Source organism: Girardinichthys multiradiatus, chromosome 1, assembly GCF_021462225.1.
Source record: "Girardinichthys multiradiatus isolate DD_20200921_A chromosome 1, DD_fGirMul_XY1, whole genome shotgun sequence".
Classification (NCBI taxonomy): domain Eukaryota; kingdom Metazoa; phylum Chordata; class Actinopteri; order Cyprinodontiformes; family Goodeidae; genus Girardinichthys; species Girardinichthys multiradiatus.
Genome location: NC_061794.1, coordinates 4118471 through 4140859, shown reverse-complemented (window position 1 = coordinate 4140859; position 22389 = coordinate 4118471). Strand labels below are relative to the sequence as shown.

General features: G+C 39.9%; 1 protein-coding gene across 2 annotated transcripts in view; it reads left to right on the top strand.

Moving 5' to 3' along the window:
* Positions 1–1606: 1606 nt before the first annotated feature.
* Positions 1607–22389, top strand: part of prkcz (protein kinase C, zeta) — a 227597-nt gene continuing 206814 nt past the window's right edge. For both annotated transcript variants that reach the window (XM_047364805.1, XM_047364798.1), the window contains exons 1-2: positions 1607–1924; positions 18455–18576. In XM_047364805.1, the coding sequence (XP_047220761.1) occupies positions 1848–1924; positions 18455–18576 (199 nt within the window). In that variant the 5' untranslated portion in view covers positions 1607–1847. The remainder of the gene's footprint in view (positions 1925–18454; positions 18577–22389) is intronic.

Sequence of the window (22389 nt, the reverse complement as noted above, 5' to 3'; positions counted from 1 at the left end):
GCCCTTTTCCTTCCACTTCACCACTATGACCTACTTTGTGTTGGCCTGTCACATGTATTCCAATAAAAGACAAAGGTGTTTGTAATTTTAACCTGGCATAATGGGACTTTAAGGTTCAGGGGTTAAAAGTATACTTGCAAGGCTCTGTATCACCACAAAATATAAATACATTTTCATTTAAGAGTGTTTTCTTGATTATATTTTAATCTTCTTTTACTTAAACAGGGAAAGAAACAATAGTAAATTTGCTTATATGCATTTTAAACAAATAACAAAAAAAAAGTTTATTTAATACCTTATTAAACCAGCCAGTCAGGTTTCTGTTTCCATGTACAGTATTCAGTTTGCTGATTTTGCGTGCAGCAGATTTGAACATTTTAAACAAGATTATAAGGAAAAACTTTAGCAGTTGCGCAAGGGAGCAATTTGTGTATTTTTGTATATAAAAATCAATAAACATTTAAAATGTTGTTCAAATCAATATTAGAAAAATACACGTAGTTCTTCTAGGTATCTGTCATAAAATTCTGTCATAAATTTAGATAATAATAACAATAATAATGGTAATAATAGGCTGTATGGTGGTGCAGTTGGTAGCACTTTTGCCTTGCAGCAAGAAGGTCTTGGGTCGATGCCATTCCTGCCAGTGGTCTTTCTGCATAGAGTTTGCGTGTTCTCCCCGTACATGCGTGGGTTCTCACCAGGTACTCCGGTCATTCCTCCCACATTCCAAAAACATGACTGTTAGGTTAATAGGTCATTCTATATTGCCCTAAGGTGTGAATGAGTGTGTGCATGGTTGTTTGTCCTGTATGTCTCTGTGTTGCCCTGTGATGGACTGGCGACCTGTCCAGGGGGTACCCCACCTCTCGCCAGACTGCTGGAGATAGATAACAGCTCCGCTGTGACCCACTATGGAATAGAGGTATAGAATATGAATAATAATAATCCCAAACTAGTTTTCTACACCAAAGCCTTGTAAATTGGGAATTTTTTCAAATCAGATTTATACATTCTCCAGCAGATGGCGGCAGAGGACTTCAGAGTTGTGAAGATCAACGATGTGTTATTTTCCAAGCTTCTATCGAGTGTTTTAAGTATTTTAGTTAAATGAAGGTAATAAATTAAGCTATTTGCCCATTATGATTTAAAAAGTATAAATAAAACTGCACATATACATTTATTATTGCCTAATTATTTGAAGAATGTTGGAGAAGCTTCAGTCTATGGCTGCAAAACAAAAAAAAAACAGGAAGAATAAGGAAGACGTGATGCCAACGAATAAAGTTATAATAATTTAACATCAAACAACTATAAAGAGATTACTAAATGTATTAAAAAAAACGATTGCTAGCCTCTGTCTGGGTCTCTCTCCATTAGTGTTAGACTTGTTGCTGTGGCAGCCATGGACAGGAACAGCGGGACAGGTGAATTTGGATTACTGTAACCATAGTGAGACAGAAGACATTTTGTCAAGTAAAGTCAAAAATCACATGAACAGGAAATAGGGTCTGCTTTCAAAACAAAAGTACCACTATATCACAGAAATAAAAGCTAAAAGAAATCAAGTAGTATTCGTTTTATTTTGAATGCCAATTCCGGAAATGGCAACGTAACTTCAGTTTATTTGATGAAAAGTCCGTCATTGAAGCCTTTAATGATCCTCAAACAGCAGAAAACTTTAAAGTAGCTTTACTAGTTTACTGCAGAGAACTCTTAACTAAGCTTTAATCCCAGCCCCGGTATGCCAAACGTTGTATTGCAGAGTGACTAGTAGTTCGGGACAGCAAACTTTAGACGTGTCCAGCTAACGTTGGGCTGCTTGGGAATTGAACCGAACTCCAACGATGCATATGCTGGCTTCAAACGGATCCATAATGGGCCTGAACTCCGACTGGGTGAAAGTTAAAGCACACTACCGTGGGTGAGTGACTGTCCGTGGGACGTAACCGCAAAGCTGTCATTATTTATCCGAGCTGAGGGAAACACCAACATGGTGTTATGGGCCAAAATGTTCCCTCGTCATATTGGCTCCGCTCGGGCAGTCAGAGTGACTCCGCCGAACACCTGAGCCGCCGGCGGGACTTTCTCTCAGCTGCTCGGAGGAAAACTAGGTCCAACTGTTGGAAAGTTCACGGATGTCTGAAATTTTATTTAGGATGTAACATTAGAAAGTAATTGTTGCCATTGCTGTTTTCTTCAGATGTATCTACAGTTCCTTATGAGAAGGTCGCTTAGTTTGAAACCCTAAAGGTCAGATGAAGTTTAGTGTGACGTCATCATAGTATTGCGAAATTAAACACGAGGCAAGGGAAATCTTCTCCTGTAAATGTGCTCATTTTACTGTGAAGGTTCTGGGCTGATGGAGAGGACCTCCAGAGGTCTGTTCTTATATACTGTTAAACCCAAACGGATTCCGACCCTGGAAGCTATTTTCATTCACGCAAGAAGTTTGTTTCTGATAGAAAAAGAAACGGACATCTTTCCAGAGATGAGCCAGTGGAGGCTACAAGATGCATCATTTTTCAGAAAACACTGTTTTTAATTACATTGTAACAAATAAATTGCATGAAAAAATGAATATATACTCCTTATCAATAGTCAATGGAAACATAATTGCTGGTGAGCATTTTAGATGTTTCCACAGGTCTTTTTGAACCGTTCATATTTTCTTCTTTGCTCCTGAATGGCATCTGGGCCATCACCCTAATCTACAGCTTCCTCCACAGATCCTCTATCAGAAGTAACTCCTAAACATTATTATTGATTGCAATTAGAGGAAACATGTTGGTAAAATTCAAATATTACTTTACATCTAAATCTGCCACGAGCAGGAATCATTTTTGGCCTAAACGTAGAGATATTTGTTGAAACAAACCCTTCATCTGAAAGAGCATTAAAATAATTCTTTCAATGATGCCCAGATGGTGTGTGGGGTAAAAGTTGTGAGGACTGTAGTATTTAAAACCTGAAATTCTTAATTAACATTGAAGACTGTAAAAAGCTGTAACCTAAAATCACAAAAAATGCTTGATTACATTTTGTTAGATATTGCTATGGAACATTCAACATAAAACCTTTTAATGAATGTCAGTTAAGTGACTCGTAATAGTTCTCTTATCTAGCCAAACAGTCACATTAATTACTGTATAATACTTTATTTCGTCATTAGAAACAGTGGCAGACAATAAAGATATTCAGCTTATATAGTTTTAGTTCCTGGTAAATCTTAAAATTCAGCTGTAAATTATTTCCAGGTCTTGATGGACCTTGCTCGGCGTTATTAAGCAAGTGCTCAAGTATTAAAACGGTGAATTTTTGGAATGCGGTACTTGAAAACACTTTGAGTTGTTAGAGTGGTATATCAACACTTAAATCATAAACTCTTTAAAACAACCAACAATGAAAGATATTGCCTGCTTACATCATCATATTAAATTCTTGACACCACAATCCACAGTAGTAAATAAAAAGGTGTTGAGGGGGTGGAACATTGAACATACAGAACCGGGTCTAGGCTGACAGACATGGGCTTTAAAAGTGTCTCGTAATGTGGAGATGTGTCCCTTGTTAACAATACACATTTACCAGCTTTGGATACCTGTGAATGAAAGCATTTCCAGCTCTCTGATTGAGTGGCTCAGTAAATGCTAATAAAGGGGGTTTAACGGATCAGTCTCAGAGGAGTTCTGGGGGAGCTGTGAGGTGTGTTCAGTCATACTGTGGATTATATATTCTGATCTACCAGAGTGATGCTGATGTGTGTGTAGAATGGAGTGCTGCTTATTGTTGGTCAGGGTGCAGAAGTGCAACATTAAATCAAGAAAACACACCTGAGTCTCCAGTAGGATCGGTACTTTTATAGGTACCGCCTGAATTCCATCGGTACTACCGAGTACAGATTCTCGTAGAATCAAACGGTACCATGTTTTGGTACCTAAACACATCACTGTGACACTGAGGGAGTGGAAGAGTGGGTTATTTTCCATGCCAGACCTGAACACGGTATTCTCGAATGTATGGCTCCACTTTTCAAAATGCGATGCAGATTACGCTTGCTGCAATATTTGTGATTTGAAATGCAAGGCCAACGGCGGGAATACTTCTAATCTGAGGAAGCACCCGGTTAAGCACAAGATTTTTCTTAAAGCTGAAGAACAATTTTCATCAGCCTCGGATCTACGGCTACAACTCCTTCATTCAGCACCTTCATGTTGAATCTTCCTTCCAAATAACTGGGAAAGTATTTATTCAAATAAAGGAAATTTGATTTTGGAAAAGAGAGACAAATCAACAATTTAGTGCCTGTCAACAATCAGACGTTTTTTCTGGAATGGATTGACATTGAAGGACTAATTTGATGTTCTGCATTTTCTAGAAATACAGTTTGGGTTATTCCTACAGAACAGGAATCTGCTTTGTTGTGGTACCATGTGCTTAACCTTTAAAGTTGAAAGATTTAATGGTGCTCTGGGAACATCAAAGATTTTGATATTTTTTATAACCCCACATTGACTTGTACCCCTCAACAACTTTGTGCCTGACTTGTTTGGAGAACTTCTGGGTCTTGATGGTGGGATACCTCCTGCTTAGTGTGGTGTTGCAGCCTCTGGGACTGTGTTTATACTGACAGGTCGTGTGTCACTTAGATTACACACAGGTGGACTTCATTTCACTAATTATATGACTTTTGATGGTAACTGGTTGCACCAGAACTTATGCTAATGCACATGCTAATATTCAGTTGTTTCTTCATTCTTTTTATATATTTGCTTATTTCTCTTCACCAACTCAGAGTATTTTGTTCAGGTCCATCACATAAAATACGATTAAAAACTTTTGATTTACAGTTTGCAGTGTAACAAAATAGGTAAAGAGCCAAGGTGGGTGAATAATTTTGCAAGGCACTGTTCACATGGACACAGAACATTGTCCAAATGATGACATGCAGACAGATTTATGCTGCCTCTTTCTGCTTTCATCCTCCCTTCATCTAAATAAGATAAAACCCACAGAAATGTTGGCTTTACCAATATGATCTTTCTCTGTACAGCTTAGTTCTATTCCATTAAAAGATTGATAAAATATATAAAAGTTATTCCCTAGCTCTGCAAAGCAAGTGTATGTGTGGAGCTCCATTCATACACAAGGCAAACCAAACTGGTTTGTTCAGAAGAAGGAAGTAAATAAAAAAGGATAAACGTTGAGCACTAAAAGAACTGCTGTTTAGCTTCATGTCCTAGATTAGCCGATCCATTTGGACCTGGCAAACTGAATTTTAGAAGCAATGAGATAAGACCCTATTTTCTGTGTCCATTATGTTTTTGTGCATTAGAAACCATCACAACAGAGTTGTTTTAATATTATTTCTCCAGCTCTGTCTCATTTTGTCCTTTATTCTATTTCCAGTAAACGTCAGTGTAGAGCATCTCTGAGGTAACATGAACTGCAGTAATTTTCAGAGGATTTTAGGACCTCCTAACATAATGACATGGTGTGTGTGTCTCGGCATAAACAACCTGGGAGGTTTGTGTTATTGAATGGACCCATGTATTGTTGACATGTCCCCATAAATGTCCAGCAGCTTCTGCTTCTAAAGTAGCAGCTCATCTATGCATCCATCCCTTTCTACACCCGCTTCTTCAGTACAGGGTCGAGGGGAAGCTGGTGTCTATATCCAGTGGTCTACGGGTGAGAGGTGGGGTACACCCTGAGCAGTTCGCAGCAGCAGCAGCTCAATTACAGTGAATTTAGTCACAACTTTTTCCTAACCTGTTCTTTTAAAGTGGTGTGTATGTGCACGCGCGTGTGTGTGTGTGTGTGTGTTTGTAGGGGGCTGGAGAATATGGCGCCCGATAATACACTTTAATTCCGTGTGGTTTATATAATCCTTCTTTTTGACTCATGCTGAAAACATGCTGACCCCTTGTTTACAACTCATGTCCAAATTAATGTCATCATGGCTAAACAGAACACGGGCCAGTCTGTTCCACTTAATGGTTTATTGTCTGTGAGCAAAATGTTTCTAAACTAATCGGTATTTATGATATGTTTCCTACAGTGCATATTCCTAAAGAAATTGAAGGAGCAAATATTTTGTGTAGAGCAATATTTGTCAGCATTAGGCCAACTTTGATTTAGGAAGCTTGTCAGTAGATGACATCATGAATGTGACCAGATGTTTGCTGTCAGCTTGCCTGATGCTCTGCGTCAGTGGTTACCACAGAAGTAGCAGGAGAAACAGAATGAGTCACTGGGCTGGTTTTAGTTAGCACAGTGGGACACTTTGTTCAGGGTGTAGCTTCAGGGATCGGAGCAGTTATTCTCAGCATCTGTAGCTAGATACTTTCACTGAAGAACAAAAACTGCAGATCTCGCCTTCCTCTTGAAACATTCTACCAGGGAACAGTTCTTTATCTGCTGGATGCTGACAGGATGTGGCTCAGTAGATGAGCTGATCATCCAGGAACTGAGCTGGACTGTCCTCACCACAGGATTCTGGAACAATATTTGGAAAGTCACTTAAAGCTGTTGGTTAAATTAATTGTTCCTTTTAAAACATGTAAGGATCCACTGCTGCTGAAATGTCTGCATGTTGCTTCCTGTTAAGAGAGTTGTTTCTTTCCACTGTGGCCACATGATTGCTGCAAAGTCAACGAGTCAACGCAATTATCATTATAAACGAACATAATCTGACTGTATTACAACTAAATTAAAATGTGTGCATTTGTATCAGAGATTTCTATGAATACAAGACAGTGATTTGATTATAGATTTCTAGATGTGAGTTAATAACATAGGTTGAGAACTCGCACCATAGAATTTGACTCAGTTGAATTCATTTGAGTCCCATTATGTGTTCTGTGGGCCACATGGAAGGAACTCAGTCGGGAAACCTTATCTAAGAGGAGCATTACTGAGCATGCTCTGTGGAAATGGGTGGAACATCTTTATGGGTGGGTTCACCAATGAGCAGCTGTGATTTAAAAGAACGAAGCACCATTAAGCTGTCTGGTTGAGAGTTTGCCCTAAAATATCATCTGCACGTCTCATTTTACCAGTTGTGGTTCAGAGAGCCAACTGGGACCAGAATATCAGTGGTTACTGGAAGAAGATTCAGTGGAGCAGGAAATGATCAGTGCTGTCAGGCGTCAGGTCACCCAGGTGGTGTATCTATAGCTGCCCTCTGCTGTAGGTGGGATTTTTCTGCTGTGTAATCTTAATTTCCTCATCAGTCTAAGTGTATTTCACACGTTGTGGATTAAATGCAAACATTCAGTTTCTGTTTGAATTTCATGGTTGGATGTAATGAATGAACAATTACATAAACTTTAATAGTTTATGTCATTTAAAAGGCAGTGATCATGACCAATGGATTAGGACATCCTGATATTTAAAGATTTCCAATAGACATTAAACAAGTAAATCTGCAACTTTGGCAAAATATTAAAGAGAGCAGGACTACTTTCCTTTTTTGACAAATGTTTCTATTTTTAATTATGTCACTTTTGAGTTTAATTCTGTGTAGCAACATTTTCAAATCTCCTAAGCCACTCTAACTATAAGCTTTATCAAAAAGGAAAGTTTTAAGCCTAGCCTTAAAAGTAGACAGGGTGTCTGCCTCACGGACTAAAACTGGGAGCTGGTTCCACAGGAGAGGAGCCTGATAACTAAAGGATCTGCCTCCCATTCTACTTCTAGAGACTCTAGGAACCACCAGTAAACCTGCAGTCTGAGAACGAAGTGCTCTGTTAGGAACATATGGAACAATCAGATCTCTGATGTATGATGGAGCTAAATCAGCTGAAGGCTTTATATCTGAGGAGGAGAATTTTAAAATCTATTCTGGATTTAACAGGGAGTCAATGAAGGGAAGCTAAAGTAGGAGAAATATGATCTCTCTTTTTAACTTTCATCAGAACTCTTGCTGCAGCATTCTGAATCAGCTGAAGGCTTTTAACTGCATTTTGTGGACATCCTGATGGTAAAGAGTTACAATAGTCCAGCCTTGAAGTAAGAAATCCATGGTCTAGTTTTTCAGCATCACTCCTGGATAGGATATTTCTAATTTTGGCAATGGTGAAAGAAGGAAATCCTAGAAACCTGTTTAATATGGGATTTAAATGACATGTCCTGGTCAAAAATAACACCAAGGTTTTACTTTTTTACCAGAGGTTAATTTAATGTTGTCCACATTAATTGATTGACCAAGCAGTTTCTTTTTCAAAGATTCTGGTTCAAAGACAACAACTTCTGTCTTGTCTGAATTAAGAAACAGAAAAATAAAAAAAAATTAACTAAAAAGTCATCCAGGTTTCTCCTCACTAACCAGACAGGTTTGCCACTGTGTTCCATCACCTTTTAACAACTCAGTAAGGGAACTGAGGACACTAATTGTTGAAGCTTTGTAGGCGGAATTGTTTCATATTCTTGCTTGATGAGAAACCTTAGTTACTCGACCATACTGGGTCTCCGTTGTCATATTTTGTGCTTCGTAATGCTACACAAATTTTCAATGGGCGCAGGCCAATCTAGTAACTCTTTTACTACGAAGCCACACTGTTGGAACACATACTGAATGTGGCTTGGTATAGTCTTACTGAGATAAGCAGGACGTCGCTGAAAAAGACATTGGTTGGATGTATGGAGCTAAATTGTGGCCATAAAGTTTGTTCAAAAGAAAAAAATTTGAACCTGAAAAATAAAGGTTTGTTCAAAAGAAAAGAAAATTCAGTCAGTCATTTTCTACCGCTTATTCCATAGTGGGTCACGGGGAAGCTGGTGCTTATCTCCAGCAGTCTATGGGCGAGAGGCGGGGTACACCCTGGACAGGTCGCCAGTCCATCGCAGGGCAACACACAAACAACCATACACAAACTCATTCATACACCTAAGGGCAATTTAGAGTTACCAATTAACCTAACATGCATGTCTTTGGACTGTTGGAGGAAGCCGGAGTACCCGGTGAGAACCCACGCATGCACGGGGAGAACATGCAAACTCCATGCAGAAAGACCCCCGGCTGGGAATCGAACCCAGGACCTTCTTGCTGCAAGGCAACAGTGCTACCAACCATCATGCGCAGTTGGTGAAACTGGAAAAAATAAGTTCAAAACTACTTTTCAGATTCAAGTTTTTTTTTCTCAAACTTGTGGCCCTGTTTTGGCGTGGGGGCGGGGCCTCAGATCACAGGGGTGCGGAATCATGACTGACAGCTCAACACAGCAACTGAACAACATATTCCCAGCTGTTGCATTCAAGGACCGTGGGAACTGGGATTATCTGTAATACATCATCAATATTCTATATATATGTGATTGGTTTTGAAAGATAACATGCTTCATCGATAGAAGCAGCTTACGTGAATACACGACGCGCATCTCAGAGGAGAAAATATGATCTTTACAGATTTGCACAGCATTTTAAGTTCGTGTTGGAGATTTCCCATGCTCTCAACATCAAGCAAAAGAACCACCAGACTAAGCGGCAGGAATGAAACCAGATGCAAAACAAGCCGGTATTTTCACAGCCAGGGGCAAACTGGCATACGGGTCAACTGGGGAAATCTCCGGTGGACCGCTGGCTTAGTGGGACGGTGGTTCACTTCACCACCGAGCTAGTTTTTAATGGGCCGGTGGTTCACTTCAGCCCGTGAACCACTGGCCCATGAGCTGAACCATCGCCCTGCACAGACGCAGTGCGAGCGCGACATCAAGTACGGAAGAGGCGACAGTTTCTGGGGCGCTGGTATTTTTCTGGACCATTGTGCCCTAAACATTGCCATATCAACCTGTTAGGGATAACCTTTATTTATGACTCATAGCTGTTTTTCCCACTTATACCATAATGATATTAAGCATAAATTCTAATGTTTCCTTTTTGTTAGAAAAGAATGCTCATCGAGACACATTACAAAGATAAATGGCCCAAGGTTTGTCATGATTGACCTGTGGCTGGGGCACTGGGTTTGATGGTGGAGCAGGCTGTAACTGGTTTGATTAGAAAGCCACAGCAAACTTGGATTAAGGATGGACTCCAGCTACTACACAACCTACCAGATAGACACCACAATGGTGACACATAGTCTACTGATAATCACTGAGGGAGGGAACATCCATTGCATTGGAATGCCATATATAAAACTACATGTGACCTTCTTTCGGGGCTCTTCGACGGTCGGAGACGGGAGCTTCAGCGCTGATCTCTGTAATCATTCCTCTGCCTAATTTAGATTAAAGGAGCTGAAAGTTAGAAACTGTTTGAGAGTCGTTCCTTTAAGAGTCAGTGTTAGATAGAGTCTGATCGCCTCTGGGAACCAGGGACTGGAGAGACTCCCCAGAGGTCTGACCGCCAACAGGGTGCAGTAGCTCGGACAAACCTCTCCTCTGCTCCAGTCAGGCAGATCAGCTCTGCTGCGCGCTGGCGAACAGCTGATCTATAACACATAACATGCGCTTCAGGGCGGCCAGCTGAGCTGACAGTGAAGAGCGGAGATCAGAAAAAAAGTCCAGGCTTAATTATGCAGGGGTATTCGGAAAATACCGGCTCGTTTTGCATCTGGTTTCATTCCCGCTGCTTAGCGATTCGTTTGCTTTATGTTGAGAGCATGGGAAATCTCCAACACGAACTTAAAATGCTCATGTTTTCTCCTCTGAGATGCGCGTCGTGTATTCACGTAAGCGGCTTCTGTTGGTGAAGCATGTTATCATTCAAAAGCAATCACATATATATATAGAATATTGATGATGTATTACAGATAATCCCAGTTCCCACGGTCCCTGAATGCAACAGCTGGGAATATGTTGTTCATCCAGTGTTGAGCTGTCAGTCATGATTCCGCACCCCCGTGATCTGAGGCCCCGCCCCCCACGCCAAAACAGGGCCAAAAGTTCGAAAAAAAAACTTGAATCTGAAAAGTAGTTTTGAAGTTATTTTTTCCAGTTTCACACCAGTTTTTTCTTTCAGTTGCAAAACTTTTTTTTCCAGTTTTCAAATTTTTTGGGGAGAGGTTCAAAATAATTTTTCAGGTTCAAATGTTTTTCGTTTGAATGAACTTTCATTTTTCAGGTAAATTTTTTTTTCTTTTGAACAAACCTTTATTTTCAGATAAAAACATTTTTCTTTTGAACTAACTTTTATTTTCAGATAAAATTTTTTTTCTTTTGAACAAACTTTATGGCCCCAATTTAGCTCCATATGGAGGGCAGCAGCTCCAAAACGTGCATGTACCTTTCAGCATTAATGGTGCCTTCACAGATGTGCCAGTTATCCATGCCATGAGCACTAACACACCCCCATACCATCACAGATGCTGGCTTTGAACTTAACACTGATAACAATCCTGACAGTCCTTTTCCTCTTTGGTACAGAGGACACAGTGTCCGTGATTTCTGAAATCAAATGTGGACTCATCAGACCACAGCACACTTTTCCACTTTGCGTCAGATCATCTCAGATGAGCTTGAGCCCAGAGAAGCCCGCGGCGGTTTTGGGTGTTCTTGCAGTTTTAATTTGGACTTATAGATGTAGCTACAAACTGTGAACTGACAATGGTTTTGAAGTGATCCTGAGTTCATGTGGTAATATCGTTACAGAATGATGTCAGTTTTTAATGAAGTGCCTCCTTCAGGAAAGGTCACAGGCATTTAATGATGGTTTTTACCATTGCTGTGAGATTTCTCTAGAATCTCTGAATCTTGATGATATTAGAGACTGTAAATGATGAAATTCCTTGCAATTGTATGTTGAGAAATGTTGTTCTTAAACTATTTGCTCACATGGTTGCTCACAAAGTGGTGAACCTCACCTCTAATAGGGATTCTTCTTTAATACCCAACCATGACATTCACCTGTTTCCAGTCAACTTGTTCATCTGGAATGTTCCAAACAGGTGTTTTTTGAGCATTCCTCAACTTTCCCATTCTTTTTTAGGCCATGTCCAGATTTTTTAAAACGTGTTTCAACCATTAAATTCAAAGTGAGTGAATATTTGCAAAACAACTAAAGTTTGTCAGTTGTTCAAACTGGATGCAGACAAAGAAAATCGACTTACGATTAATTGTCAAATAATGGTTTATTAGATAAAAATGAGTTTGATTTGATCAACTGATAACATCAGCTGACCCTGTCTTTAAATGAAAGTTATACATCGCATATTTTATTCTATTCATCTTATTTTATTTTTTCTATTCAGGTTCATGTTTTGTTATATTATACAGCTGGCACAAGAAATTGTTAAAATGTTGGTTCTTATAGAAATTATGTGTTTCTTTTTTTAAATTCTGCATATTTTTTTAACATTTAGCCTTTCACATTATTTGGAAGAACCTCCTGATACAAGAGAAAACTCAGGTTTTTAAGAAAATGGCTGCTTTTCAATTAATTGTTGGTCGATCAATAACTCATTATTCGATAACTTGCATCCACATTAAATATCTTGTCTTTGTAGTGTATTCAGTTGCATAAAGGTTGTAAAGGATTAGCAAATCATTGTATTCTGTTTTATTTACATTTTATACAACTTCCCCAGTTTATTGGAATTGGTCAGCATCATCAGCTATGCTCACATCATAATAATTATCATCAGCTATGCTCACATCATAATAATTACACTGTGTTGAGGCTGCCTCTATCTGAATGAATTAGTGGAGATTTTCTGAATCAATTATGAAGCATCTTTAGTAAATCCCTCCAGTTACACATATAGGCCAGAGTGTGATATTTACGTGCTTGATGGTGCTCCACACTGCCTGCAACTCAGACAGGTTCCGCACTTAAACATACTGCTAGGTGTGTGTTTTGCCCTGTCTCCATGCAGACGTTGGTACTGAGCAGCTGCATTGTTAAATGTCAATATAAGCTGCATAGCGATCCATATTCAGTCACCGGCAAAACTCTTGAGCGTTGATTTTGAAACTGAACATTCACACTCATATTTAGAAAAGTCATTAGATGATAAGGGTACATGAAGGCCACAACTGAGATGAAATTCAGACAAGAGAGGTTGTAAACACATCATTTATGACCTTTTGAGGTCAACAAAGTGCTCATTTTATAGCCTCAGTATTCAAGGGAGGGTAAAGTCTTTGATGTTAATTCGTAAGCCAGAAAATTTGCTGTAAAATTTTTGTTCTCTAACACATGGCAGATGTTTGTAAACTCTAGAGGCTTTGATCATATCAACTATAATATCGTAATATAATATCAGCCAATATACAACTTCAGCTAACATTTTCCTAAAGTGAGTTTCTGTGGAAAGTTTGTTAGCAATCAGTATTTTACAATTCAACGTTATAGCATGTTTCACATTGAATATTTATTGTGATTGACCACAGATCAGCATGGTTTTCACTGGAAATTATAGAAATCTATAAAAAAAAAGTAGTGCAGTGGTGGGCACAGCTAACCAAAAACTTAGCTTCACTAACCCATGTTTCGCTAACTGAAATAATACTTCTGCTACCATTAAACTGCTGTTGGGACTCCAGCCCTGGGTTACAACATGGATGAACATGGACTCTGTCACACTAGCTTGCCCCTAACCCAGCCTAGGAAGAGGAGGAGTCATAGCTGGCTCCCTATGATGCCACTGATTGAACAAAAACTCCATGTTCCAACATGGCGGCCTCTACCACACGGCTCTCAAGGAGATCGGACAGTAGAGACACAACGCGTGAATGTCTCCTTGCTGGCGAACAGACACAACTCTTCAACTTGGATCTAAAAGTGACTACAATCACGTTGATGATCGTATTAACAAAGTGAAGTAATGATTTGCTGTTTGAGTACCTGGCATTTAGTCAGAGATGGGTGTAATTAGACAAGTGTGACTTGACTTTTCTTCTGAGGCCTCCAGAAGGAGCCCTACTTGATCCGGAATTTTCCCCACAGCCTGGAAAAGAAGCCATCGTGAACGCAGCATCGTCCACCTTCCTGCGTGCACGTCCAGGTAGTGAGAGATACCCCACCGCACTGCGGCCACTGAAGTTGCTTCAACATGGCTTTGTTGTACAGTTCAGTCCATACGTGATGACTGGGCAGCTTCGCTTCCCAAAACCAAGACCTTTTGGAACCCCTCCTTCAGCACGGTTCACGTAAGAGGTAGTGTTTGAGCAGAGATTTTTAGAGTGAAATAATCTAAGTAATGTTCGTTTCATGATGTTAGATTTTGTTTGTGTTAACAAAACTCAGCTAAGTGCTAGCAGACTAGCTGCTCAGCTAATGTGTTCTGTGTTGTTTTTAAAGTTAAGACAAACTTTATTTAAAGGGTGGTTTTAAACACAGAAGATCGGCCATAACGCGCCGTATAAGTGGTATTTTAAAGGTACATGCTTGATTGTGGTAACAAGCTATAAGCTTCTTTTCTTAGCTCCAACCGCTAACAGCTCAGCATGCGCTCGCCCACCTTATGTGCCAGCTACAGATCATTTACCCAGAAAGATTGTTAGTTTCCAATCTAGGAAATCATATTTCCCTAAATATAATTTTACTAAACGTGGTAACTAATTAAACTCCATTAAGACCATCCAGAAAGGTTTTGTTCATATTTAAATAATATTTCCTTAAATATTATTTGAATATTTCCTTAATAATATTGCTTCAAATAATATTCTACTAAATAAAGGCAGCTGATTAAACACCGTTGAGGATTAGTCATCCAGAAGGTTGGTTTTATTCTGCAAATCATTCTTTAAAATATTATTTTATTAAAATAATGTTACATCTGATCTTGCATTATGAATGGTTGTTTTTAGGAATTAGTTCCAAGACTAACTTAACTTCATTTTCAGATTCCTCAAGATAATCCCTGGCTCTCAAACATAAATAACAGTGCATGGTAATGTTGCATTGCTCTTTTGGTCATGGTTGTCAAGCATCCTTGTTTCACTTGTTTATATTGTACATAGCCCATTAGTCTTCCTTATTCTCTCATTTTGCTTGGTAGTTTAGTTGGATTGTTTTAGCACAGTTCATAGTTTGTTGATTGAAATATGTTTGACTTATTTTTGTGAATAAACTCTTTTTTAGAAATTGTGTGAATTAATTCCCTGTGTGTGCAGAGTTTTGCTGTTAATTAATGCCAGAGTTTGGCTCATCCCTTTCAATTTTGTCCTAATACCACCGCCTTATTGGACTGGTATTCACAGGACAACCCTTAACAGACCGAAATATTATTTAATAAAATATTAATAAGAAATATTAAATAATATATTAATATTCTTAATCACAACAACACACATAGTAAGCCAATAGCTCGCCTTCATCTGGTTACTGCTATGTCTTGAATCAGCGGTGTCACTACGTGATCTGTCCCGGAAGCACGATCCATACTGTCAGCTCACTTCCGCATGCTCCAACAGAATCACTTCCGGATCACTGTTGAATGCAATTTAGTCATTTAAATAGTACTGGAAATAAGTATTTCCATCCTTAATTATAACGGTGTGCTATATTTTATCCTGTAAATAGTTGTAATATAACATACGTAATACACATTTTGGTATTAAAATGTAGATCTATAAAGCAGATATATTTATGATATTAAATTATTACTTGCTATTAAAGGTACCTACTTTCCTACACAATGCTATAATTTGCTCAATAACAATTGTCATTATTTTGTTCAAAAATGTATATTTTAGTAGAAAATTGTTTATTAGACTTACTGATTGAACATTAACATATTTACGCTGTCATTGCCTTCTCTGATGTCTCCACAGGAGGGATACATTTTATTTTTTTTCCTGGAATAAATATCCACATCTTTCAAAAATGCTTCCTTATCCTGAAAAAAAATGCAGGTGATGAAAGATTGCAAACTGATCCATTCTGTGATCAACACTGTTGCAGTGTACAGTACAGAGAGAATCAAATGTTCAAACTAATTTAAATTTTCGCTCTGTGATGTAGTTGCGCATGCTCAGAGTAGTCAAATGGTCTTATCAAAATGAACTGTATTTTTGATATTCTTCAAATCATGTACTATTTATAAAATGCAAAAGGAAACATCCCCCACTAAAAAGATAAATAATAAAAATAATATAAAAGACAAAGTTTCCTTCCTGGTAGTAATTCTGTTTGCGCATGCACAAAGCTGACAGTACGGATCCTGCTTCCGGGACAGATCGGGTAGTGACAAGCGGAACCAATATAGTGTAAGCTAACCAGTCTGCTAACAGTTTCCAAAGTTAGCGAAAACACTAATCCACTGAATTAAAAGTTAGTTCTGCTATTAGCTGTTGGCGGATTAGCAAATCTGTGCCCACAACTGCAATTCTGATAGCCTCCTTCAAAACTCGGTGGAATTTGTGTAACAATTGAGCTGACAAGGAGGGTATTTACAGAGCATGGTTCTTCAAATCTTATGGACCATACACTCTTCCAGTATTAACTTTCTGCATATGTAGATCTAAAACTTGTGTAAAAGGACAATTCCTAAAATGAAGATTGGCTCAGTTTAGCTCGGAATTATCGTGTTTGCTCTAATGTACAAGTAAAATTCATAATATTAGAATATCATAAAAAAGTTTCAAGCCTTTATTTCTTGTGATATGATAATAAAAAACAAAACTTCAATGTCTCAGAAAATAATATGACATACGATCAATAAAAATGGATGTTTTATAAATGTCAGGCTTCTGAAAAGTACGTTCATTTTTATACACTCAATATTTGGTTGGGCCTCGTTTTGCATAAATTACTGCATCAATGTGTCGTGGTATGGGGGTGATCAGCCTGTGGCACTGTGTAGGTGTAATGGAAACCCAGGTTGCTTTGATAGCTGCCTTCAGGTCATCTACCTTATTAGGTCTGGTGTTTCTCATCTTCCTCTTAACAATACTTCATAGATTCTCTATGGGGTTCAGGTCAGGGACAGTAACTCTTTGGTCACTGAACCACGTTTTGGTACCTTTTGCAGTTTCGGCTGCATCTCCATAAGGCTTGTCAATAGAAAGAACCATGAAATGCTCTAAAATGTCCTAGTCCTGCTGGTTGACTGTGGTCATCAGAAAACCCAGTAGACCAACACCAGCAGATGACATGGCACCCCAAACCAGCACTGACTCTGGAGACTTCACACTGGACATGGATTCTGTGTCTCTCCACTCTTCCTCTGGACTCTGGTCCCTTGATTTGCAAATGGAATGCAAACTTTACTTTCATCTGAAAGGAGGACTTTGGACCACTGATCAACAGTCCAGCTCATTTTCCCATCAGCCCAGGTAAGAGGCTTATAGCCTGTGTAGGATTGTCTGTTTGTAGTGGCTCTTGATGCACTCCAGCCTCAGTCTACTACTAGTGAAGCTCCCACAAATTTAATTGATTTTGCTTAAAAAAAACCCTCTCAATGATGCAGTTATCCTTGTTGCTGGTGCACCTTTTCCCAGGAAATTTTTTGCTTCCACTCAACTTCCCATTGACACGTTGAATGCAGCACTGAAATCCAGGTCCTTTAACAATGACCGTTTGTGGCTTTCTCTTCTTGTGCAGGGTGTCGGTGACTGTCTGTTGTACAACTGGAAAGTCAGCAGTCCTTTAAACTATTGTGTAGGCCATATCATGGAGTTTATGGATTTAAAAAAAAACATTTTTATTGATCTTATTTAATATTCTAATTATATGAGACACAAAATTTTTGGGTTTTCATTATCTGCAAGCCATAATTATCAAAGTTACAATAAATAAAGGCTTGAAATATTTCACTTTGGGTAATGAATCAATATGTGTTTCACTTTCTAAAGAGAGTGACAAAATATTGAATGTTTTCAACCTATTGTTTTATTTGTACCTATTTTTGTGTAGTACAGAGTGAGATCTCAAATATGTTGCTGTTAATGCTTAGAGCTTTCCCAGTGTGTTACAACTGCGGATGGATCACAGCTGATGGCATCTCTTTTATAATGCAAAATGTTTAAAAAATTGTACTGGTTTTTCTTTTGCACACACCCTTAAGCTCCAACCCACTTTATAACATTAAACTATAAATCATTGCTTAATATTATTTACTGGGATTTTGAGGTTTTGTCAGATTTTTCAGTTGGAAGTACTCTTGGACACCCTAATTAGATAATTTTATTTTTTATAAAAATGGTAAGATTAATTTATTTTACTTTTATTTTGGCTGCTCAGTTATAAACTAATACAAATAAGTCAAATTTTATAGACAAGTGGTCTGTTAATCATTGTAATTTCTGCTTTTTATGATCTGCAGGATTGATCAAAATGGTAAATAGACAGTTTTAGCGGGGCTGGAGTAAGTGGGCTTTTGACTAAATACTTGTTCGTTCTCTTCTCTGTCAGTCTTTTCTGTATCTCACAGTATCAGGGACAAGGAGAAGTTTAGTCTGAATTCAGTATTAGTAAAGGAGGTTGCCCTTTTGTTTGAATTCTTCTGTTAGATCTGGTCTTTCATCTAAAGACCCCCTCTTGACATTTTCTGTTTTTGCTCTTTCAGGTATATGTTGATCACTGACTTGGCTGCCACAGTAAGCTTCATGGAGCTGTGTGAGGAAGTGAAAACAATGTGCAGCGTTGCTAAGCAACAGCCCATCACACTCAAGTGGATTGACGATGAAGGTGAATGAGCTACATGGTCAGATACCATACATCGCTTTGACTTCTCCTGCTGAGTTGGTGTAGTCCTCTTTTGAACACTGCTGCAAACTAAAGTTGATTTTCGGGACTCCTGGCAGTTTCACAAGTCATCACCGTCACATCAGATTACACTCAGCTTTCTCTTCACCACAATGTACGGGCACAGCATCTTCATTACTGCGGCAGCTGCACCGATCCGTGTTTCACGGCCTTGACGAAAACCACACTGCTCCTCCTGAAGCCGAGGTTTGACTATCGGCCGGACTCTCCTCTCCAATACCCTGGCATAGGCCTTACCAGGGAGGTTGAGGAGTGTGATCCCCCTATAGTTGGAACACACCCTCCTGTCATCGTTCTTATAAAGGGGGACCACCACCCCGGTCTGCCAGTCCAGAGGCCCTGTCCCTGTCCGCCACACAATGTTGAAGAGGCGTGTCAACCATGACAGCCCCACAACATCCAGAGACTTGAGGTACTCAAGGCAGATCTCATCCACCCCCAAGGTGCTGCCACCATGGAGCTTTTTAACCACCTCGGTGATTTCAGCCTGGGTGATGAAAGAGTCCAATCCCTAGTCCCCAGCCTCTGCTTCCACCAGGGAATGCATGACGGCAGGATTGAGGAGATCCTTAAAGTACTCCTTTCACTTCCCAATAATGTCCCCAGTCGAGGTCAGCAGCTCCCCACCCCCACTGTAAAAAGTGTGGCGAAGCATTGCTACCCCCTCCTGAGGTGTCGGACGGTTAGCCAGAATCGCTTCAAGGCCAACCGGTAGTATTTCTCCATGGCCTCACCGAACTCCTCCCTGGCCCGGTAGGACTCCTTCTTTAGCTTGACAGTATCCCTTACTGTCGGTGTCCACCACCAGGTTCGAGGATTGCTGCCGCAACAGGCACCGCAGACCTTACGTCGACAATAAACGCGGAGAACATGGTCCACTCGGACTCTGTGTCTCCAACCTCCCCCGGAATCTGGTCAAAGCTCTCCCGGAGGTGTGAGTTGAATACATCCCTGGCTTGAGGGCTCCGCCAGACGTTCCCAGCAGATACGCTCACTATACGCTTGGGCCTGCCAAGTTGGCCGGCTTTCTCCTCTTCCAGCGGATCCAACTCACCACTAGGTGGTGATCAGTGGACAGCTCAGCCCGTCTCTTCACCCGAGTGTCCAAAACATGCGGCCAAAGGTCTGAAGACACAACAACAAAGTTGATCATTGACCTCCTACCTATGGTGTCCTGGTGCCAAGTGCACTGATGAACACCCTTATGTTGAACATGGTGTTCATTATGGACAATCCGCGACTAGCACAGAAGTCCAATAACCAAACACCACTCGGATTCACATCGGGGAAGCCATTTCTCCCGATCACACCTCTCCAGGTGTCACTGTCGTTTCCCACGTGGGCGTTGAAGTCCCCCTGTAGAATAATGGAGTCCCTGGGAGGGTGCAGTACCCCCGACAGGGACGCCAAGAAGGCCAGGTACTCCGTACTACCGCTCGGCCAGTAGGCCGAAACGACAGTCAGAGACCTGTCCCCAACCCGAAGGTGCAGAGATGCGACCCTCTCATCCACTGGGGTAAACCCTAACACGAGACGGTTGAGCTGGGGGGCAACAAGCAAGCCCACCCCAGCTTGCCGCCTCTCCCCGTGGGCCACTCAAGACTAGAAGAGAGTCCAGGTTCTCTCGAGGAGATGGGTTCCAGAGCCCACGCTGTGGGTGGAGGTGAGCACAACTATTTCTAGTCGATATATCTCGACCGCCAGGGGACGGCCCAGGACACGCTGGAGGGACTATGTCCCCTCTTCACTATTTAGAATTTAGGACAAAGTTTTTTGTGAATTTAGAAAATAGTTTCCCAATATTATTGAAACTTCACCAGCTCAGAGTGAGGAGAATAAAACCCTCCAAACTAGATGTAGTGCAACATATAATGAAGAATTAGACAATGTGAAGACTGGCATAAACAAGTTTTAACTTGGTCTTTACAAAGCATTAAAAAGCATAAATACATGTTCATATTTCTAATGGGTTAAATATTACTTTTGATTTTATTATAAACCAGCCATAAACAGATTTTTTTTTTGAATGTTTTATTATTTTTAAACACAGGAACAGTGGAAGATTCATAAACAGAAGCAGGCCCCCATTCTGTTTAGTTTCTCCAGGCGCCTGGCTAACACTTTTTTTTTTTTTCGGCACTAGGGGCCTTTATTTATTTATTTTTTTTGACAGTAGGCAGTAGGCCTGTTTTAAGAGTACATATGGCCTGTAAAATGTCCTCCTTATTAACAAGCTTGCAAAGATCTGCCTTCTGCACGTCAGATAAAGACGGGATATTTATGTCACTAAGAAATTTGGCTCTCATCTTGTAAGAAGATGTGCATTTGGAGCTATCGAGGTACTTTTAAAATAGTTCCATTACTCCGTTTATATCAGATGGCAAGCTAGTAACCGGCCTTGCTTATTACCTGATTCAAATAGTCTATGTTTAGCGTAGAAAACCGGCACCTCCACTTTTCTGGTTGGAAGTTGGTTTAATGCAGAATGAGATGCATCTAGCTGTTTCACCAGAGAGCGACTGTGAGATTTCAGTTGTTAGGCACTTGAGACCTGACTGTGACTTGGGGCAAAAAGTATGGAGGTAAATTTGTCTCAATATTATTCAATCAAACAAAAAACTAATCTCAATGAAAAAAATTAATTGTGGTCAAAACTTTTGGAATATTCATTAAAAAAAAACTAATCTCAATCAAAAATATTAAGTTGTGATCAAAACTTTCAGAGTTTTAACGATTTATTTTTATTTTTATGGAATATTTTATGTTGGGTAGAAAAAAAATTGTTTGAAAAAACATTTTTTAGATTAAAATGACAATTGTTTTTTCACGAAGAGAAAAAAGATATTTGCAAAACAAACTTTTATTTGCGCATGTCAAAACTCTTTGGTTACGACTCTCGCTCTTTTGGTTTTGACGCTTTCTGTTTTTGGTTGAACTCAAAGAATTTTGAGTGCTAGAAACATGAACATCCTGAGCAGGGCCTAAAGACAAACGACGTAAAACGTTTCTCTATTGGTTAGCGCTGACTAAAGCTGCAGACTCTGATCCCCCCCACATCTGAACTTCCGCTCGAACTGCAGGGCTTGCCGTGTCGCTTCAGTGAGGGAACATCAACTGTACAGAAGAAAACTGCGGTCAAGTGAGCCGACAGTCAGAAATACACGGTCACGCCAGGCGACACTAGCTCTCTCTTAAAGATTAGCATCGTGCATACAAGGTGCATTACGGTAATGGAGCAGAAAGGACGCCGATCCTGGCAACGATTGAGAAAATAAGAGGAAAACAGAAAAGTAACCTACATCAAAATGCTCAACCATTATATGCATTTGTCCCACTTTCAGGAATTTATTCCTCCAAAACCATGAGAGGTGACAACACAATATCTTCAGATTATATTAGAGGGTCATCTATAGTATAACCAGAATTAGTATTTCATAATTTTACGGTAAAGGTTTGGAGAAATACACAACTACCCCAAGTGTAGTATAAAACAGAATCCATGTCAGGCAGATGGCATCCCATAATCCTGTGTGCTGTCCTCACAACCCGTGATACTTCCTTCCTCTCCTGTGCAGTTCCCACACCACACTGTCATGCTGAGACACAGGGTGCTTTCCACTGTGGCCCTGTAGACATTTGTAAGCAGCTGAGGACAGAGAACAGTGTTTTCATTTCCTGATGAAGAAGAGCTGTTGTTGTACCTTCTTCAACAGGCAAGGGGCGTTTCCAGTCCAG